Consider the following 5077-nt stretch of genomic DNA (forward strand, 5'->3'; position numbering starts at 1 on the left):
TATGCATAAAATGCTCTGAAAAGTTCCACGCTCATATTGTTGATGGTTTTCTTATGTTACTTGATAAAGCTTTTATGTCATATGATCTTCACACGTCTAAAGCTTATTTCAGTTTTATGCTCCAAATTTTGCATGGAAGGACATCCATAAACCTGCTTTTGGAGAAACTATTGCTTCTAATGGTCAAGTTGGTGGAAAGTGAGGAATTCCTTCCAGGCTTAAAATTTCTTTTTAGTTTTCTTTTTTCTTTTTTCGGTGATTGTGGTGCTAACAAGAAAACTATGGAAAATTTTCCATCAAAACTCAACTCAAATAACAGTTTTGGATCAACGTCAGTGAATTCGAAATCATTTGGCTCCCAAAAAAAATGCTGAGAAACTGGTACTTGTACGAAATCCTGAAATATGTGAGGTGCCTTTATTTGGCTTTATTAAATTGAGACTTGTTTTGTGTTGCTGTCTGTGGGTTTTCTCTGGCTTGCTTTACATATACGAAACACACATCCTTGGAAAATTGTTGCTTGGAAAATACATCCTTGGAAAATTGTTGTATTTGTCCAACCTCTGTTCTCTATTGTCCTGTATTCAAAAAACTTTTGGCACTTTAGGATGGCTTAAATAATTTACAGCAACCATTGTGCCATTTATTTTTTTGATGATGGAATTGGGGGATTCCATTTGGGACCTTGTTGAAAGTTGTTGAAATCATTGCCTAGTCGATTGAATGCTGCAGTAATGTTCAAATAAATTTTTTTAGCTACACAGTATGTTTCCCCCTCTCTTTTCTCCCACTGTTAAGCTTAATTATGAATGAAGCTGAATTTTTTGTAAAATGCTGAATTTGCGATTTGTTTTATGGAATCATAAGTATCATAGAGGCAGGTGATGCTTATATTAGAGTTTATATTAGCAGCTTTGAGCATATTTTATAATTAATGTGGATATGTTGTTTTATGCTGGTTAATAGCTTCACCTCTTATATGGTGGATAACGGTGGAGCAGTTTGGACGGCCACGTAAATTTGTTGTCAGCAATCGCTGACTCTACACTTGGGTAACTTTACTTTTATATTTCCTCATTTTTTGGACTGATCTATTCTATTTTTAATAACTGCAGAACAATGAGTTCCAGACATTCAGGGAAGTCCGAGAAAGTGATGTGTCGTTGCGGACTACCGTTCTTGCTATTCACGTCACGCCAGACACATAGCTTCGAGAGGCAATTTTACAGGAGCCCGCGGTGGGCCCAAGGACCTGAAGACTGTAAACTCTTCAGGTGGACCGACAATGCAACTATTTCTACGATATCCCAATTGGACACACCTGCTAGGAGTTCGACAGTACCACAACAGGAGACCACCGCATATGGTTCGAGTTCTTCTGTGTATACCGCACCCCATCAGGACATGTTTGCTCGGGGTTTTGAGATATCAGAAACGAGAAACATTAGTCATGACGTGACTTTACATGTTAAACTCAATATTGTCATATTTTTCCTTGTAATTTTAACATGTTATTTTTTCTTTTTTTTGGGTCTTATTATAATCCATATTAGAGTTTCATAAATGTGTTATGAACTTTCATATATATCACTATGCTTTTTTGATGTAATCATAACTTTTTTGAGTTATATAAATATTATTAAACTTTTTTGCATTTTCATTTCTTGACATTTGAGAAAATAACATTCCGCAACACAGATTATTCATTCAACTAAAAAAAATTACAAATAAGCTGTTTACAAAACGCACTAACCAAACAGCTAAACAACTTATTCAAAACAAGGGCAGAATGGTCAATTTTACAGAATCAGCTGTTTTCCAGACGCACTAACCAAACAGCCAGACAGCTTATCTGGATCAGCAAGTCATCAGCAGATTATCAGGATAAGCTGTTTATCAGCAGAAGCTGGATAAGCTGCAGCTACCCCAAACAGACTCTTAATCATGTGTAATTACTAGCATCTATAAACATGTACTCTAATAAATCTCCCATTGATTATTTTCTAATCATATACCCAAGCATGTGTATTTTCTAGCATGTATAAATATTTACTTTTTGTGAGATAAGAAAATAGAATAAAATTCAAATTCTTCTATTCAATTTTAGTTTCTCTTAGTTACTTCTCATAATATAGGACTTTCAAAGAGCTTTTAACTATACATAAATTAATTGTGGAGTCAAAATATTAATGATGTCAGAACTAATAAAAATATATATAATTTAAGGGTGCTATTATTTTTAGCATTAAAATTAAGGTTAATTTATGTTCCAATGACGACGCAATTCAAACTCGTCTTTGATGCCAAATATGTAAATGCTCCAAAATATTAACAAAAAAAAAATAGCACTTACATGCATGCCAAATAATTCTTATGTGTTCACATATCTAAGGGTCCGTTTGGCGCCATTTTTTTTGTGCGGCACGGCCCAATACAGCGAATGTTTACTGTTTGTCTCCTAACTTCGAGGCCAGACGACGCGAAAGCGGGCTAAAAGCCGGCCGCGGGATCGACTCCGCTGCCCCAGCTTTCGCGTCGCTATTTTTCCAAATTGCCCCCCGCGCGATCGTTTCCTCTCGCCATCTTCCCCGCGATCGTTTCCTCGCAGCAGCTTCTTGGGACAGCGCAGCAGCAGCTGAAAAGCTGAGAAGCTGCAGCTATATAAATATCAATCTTTAGGGGTTAGATGTGTAAATTCAAAAAAAAAGATTATGTGGCGTGTATGTAAATTTCCTAAAGCAACTGTTGTTTTCATTTGAATAAAATAGAAGAGCATTTTGCTCCGTAATGTCATGACCGCAAAACCTGCATGCTCTGCAGAAACTGCCGCAACATAGTACATTAAACTGATTTAAAAACAATGTCCATTCCTAACACTAAAACTTTATTTTTACATTTATACCACCCAAATCTTTCATATTAAATAAAAAACACCACATTTAAAAGCACACATTTTCATTTATAAATAAGTTGGTATGCATGTAAAAATTCAAATTTTTATGTTAGATTTTATAAAATGCAATACTGCCCGCAATCTAATCGGCATTTTAAAGTATTACAGCAGAATCAAATCAAGCACACATATTAAAGCTAAGGAACACACTCGCTCATATTAAAATCAAGACTACAACACACTACACAACGTTCCTCTGTCTTCCTCCCTCTAGAATAACTTTCACACATCATAAAAACAACTAATTAAACCTACGAAAAGAGAATGTTAAAGATTGTTAGGATTACAGCAGGGGTTAAATTATAGCAGAAAGCAATCTTTCATTTCCATAAGAAGCTTGAAAAGGTTTGCGGGTTGCTGTTATTGCTGTGGTTGAGCGGACTAGCCGGCCCGCCGGACGATTCGCTTGGAGTTCCTCGAGAAGGCGGACTGCTACCGCCGGTCATCACACCACCGCTGCTGCCGGGAATGCCGCCAACAGGTGCGAGCTTTTCCAAGGCCGGCGCACCTTCTAGGAGATTTACGTGTTTTCGCTCTTTCTTCCCGTCGGCGATGAAGCTCGCCACAACAACCTGAAATGATGAGTAATGGTGAATTTTTGTTTATTGAAGAAAACCTTAAAACTGGCTGAAGGGGGAATGAGTATGGACCTGGACGGGAGATGCGGCGGTTAGAAGTCCGGCAACTCCGCCACCAAGGACTCGACCATCGGGACCGGCCAGAGAAACACTCAGGCCGCCGGTTCGACTGCGTTGACCGCCGCTCTCCGACAGCAGAAATGAGCCGGACAGCGACAATATTTCAAACCGGCCCTAAATGAAAGGGGCGAAGAGATGAAAATAAAGTTTGCAATATAAGCTTTCATATGCATGCCCACTCAATTACATGCATAGCACCAAATTACTATGTATTTACATATCTACAGCTAAAATTTACTTATTCAATTTATACCACCCAAATCTTTCCTAACAAATAAAAAATTTCAGGGTTTAAAACTTTTAAAATGTAAATTACACTTTTTTTATACATAGGTAAGATGGAACATATGTAAAAGATGTACTTTAGGTGTTAGATATGTAAATACATAATAATTGAGTAAGTATGTAAATCTTCCCTCATTTATCTAATATATCACATATCATTCTGCCAATCTGCAGCGTTTGCAGCTAACACATGCTGGCATTGGCATTTCATTTATAAAAGTAAAATTACTGTAAGAAAAATTAAGAAAAATGGTTCTGTTACCATCAATGGAGAGGAAATTGAATGCAATGTGCCAATTAGCTTTTTTGAATAAAAATTGATGGAATAAGGAAGCTAACAAATTTAAATTTTTTTTTCTTTTTACCTCATAAGTTACTGTTCCGCCGGAAGTTGCAGCTTGTCGAAGAGTTACATTAGAGATAGCCCCATTCGCCGAAAGAATGCAAATAGCACGAGGTCCATGCTGAGAAAATGACATGATCTTTGCGGAAACATCCTGAGAACAAAATACGATGTTACAATTTCAGAACTTGTTATGGACTCAAATGTTACAAAAGTATATTTCTGATCTACTAAGTGAATCTAAAAGTTCATGAAATTAAGATTCACCAAAAGAAATAGTTCAAGTTTATGGTTTGAACAATATGATAAGTGAAACGCTCTGAAGAAATGTAGAATGGCTTCAATTTGGACTCACATCATGATAAAACAACAATCAGCTTCCTAAAAATTTGGTAATATTACAAAAAAATACATTAGTTTTCTAGGTCATTTTAAAAGCTTCATTTGAGAAGGCAGTGAAGCTTCATTCCGTCATACACATACAAACATGACGTCTTCCGAAATTGTTTCGCAAGAATAATAATTTTTTGCCATTTTAGATCACAGTCGGCCTTCTCCATTCAACGGACGTGGCGTTTAAAGGAGTTTTGTTGAACTTCGAAGCTCCTTCAAATGAAGTTTAAATCCTAAGACATTAATTTTGCAAATAAAAGAAAATAGTAACCGGACATATAAATCTCCCAACATTTATATGTAGTCAGACTAAGATACATGCTGCACCAAAACCTTTACATGAAGACATTGGAGAAATAACAAAATGTGTGCATGACCATATATATATATATATATATATATATA

The 5077-nt window shown here is 36.2% G+C and overlaps 2 protein-coding genes across 3 annotated transcripts in view; one reads left to right on the top strand and one right to left on the bottom strand.

Moving 5' to 3' along the window:
• Positions 1-1208, top strand: part of LOC110021693 (L10-interacting MYB domain-containing protein-like) — a 5863-nt gene extending 4655 nt beyond the window's left edge. The window contains exon 3 of the mRNA XM_020720286.1: positions 1116-1208. Coding sequence (XP_020575945.1) covers positions 1116-1208 — 93 coding nt within the window. The remainder of the gene's footprint in view (positions 1-1115) is intronic.
• A 1876-nt stretch (positions 1209-3084) lies between these two features.
• Positions 3085-5077, bottom strand: part of LOC110021742 (AT-hook motif nuclear-localized protein 10-like) — a 5703-nt gene continuing 3710 nt past the window's right edge. For both annotated transcript variants that reach the window (XM_020720357.1, XM_020720356.1), the window contains exons 4-6: positions 4302-4433; positions 3604-3765; positions 3085-3525 (exon numbers count right to left, since the gene is read on the bottom strand). In XM_020720357.1, coding sequence (XP_020576016.1) covers positions 3274-3525; positions 3604-3765; positions 4302-4433 — 546 coding nt within the window. In that variant the 3' untranslated portion in view covers positions 3085-3273. The remainder of the gene's footprint in view (positions 3526-3603; positions 3766-4301; positions 4434-5077) is intronic.

Source organism: Phalaenopsis equestris, unplaced genomic scaffold (genome assembly GCF_001263595.1).
Source record: "Phalaenopsis equestris unplaced genomic scaffold, ASM126359v1 Scaffold000140, whole genome shotgun sequence".
Classification (NCBI taxonomy): domain Eukaryota; kingdom Viridiplantae; phylum Streptophyta; class Magnoliopsida; order Asparagales; family Orchidaceae; genus Phalaenopsis; species Phalaenopsis equestris.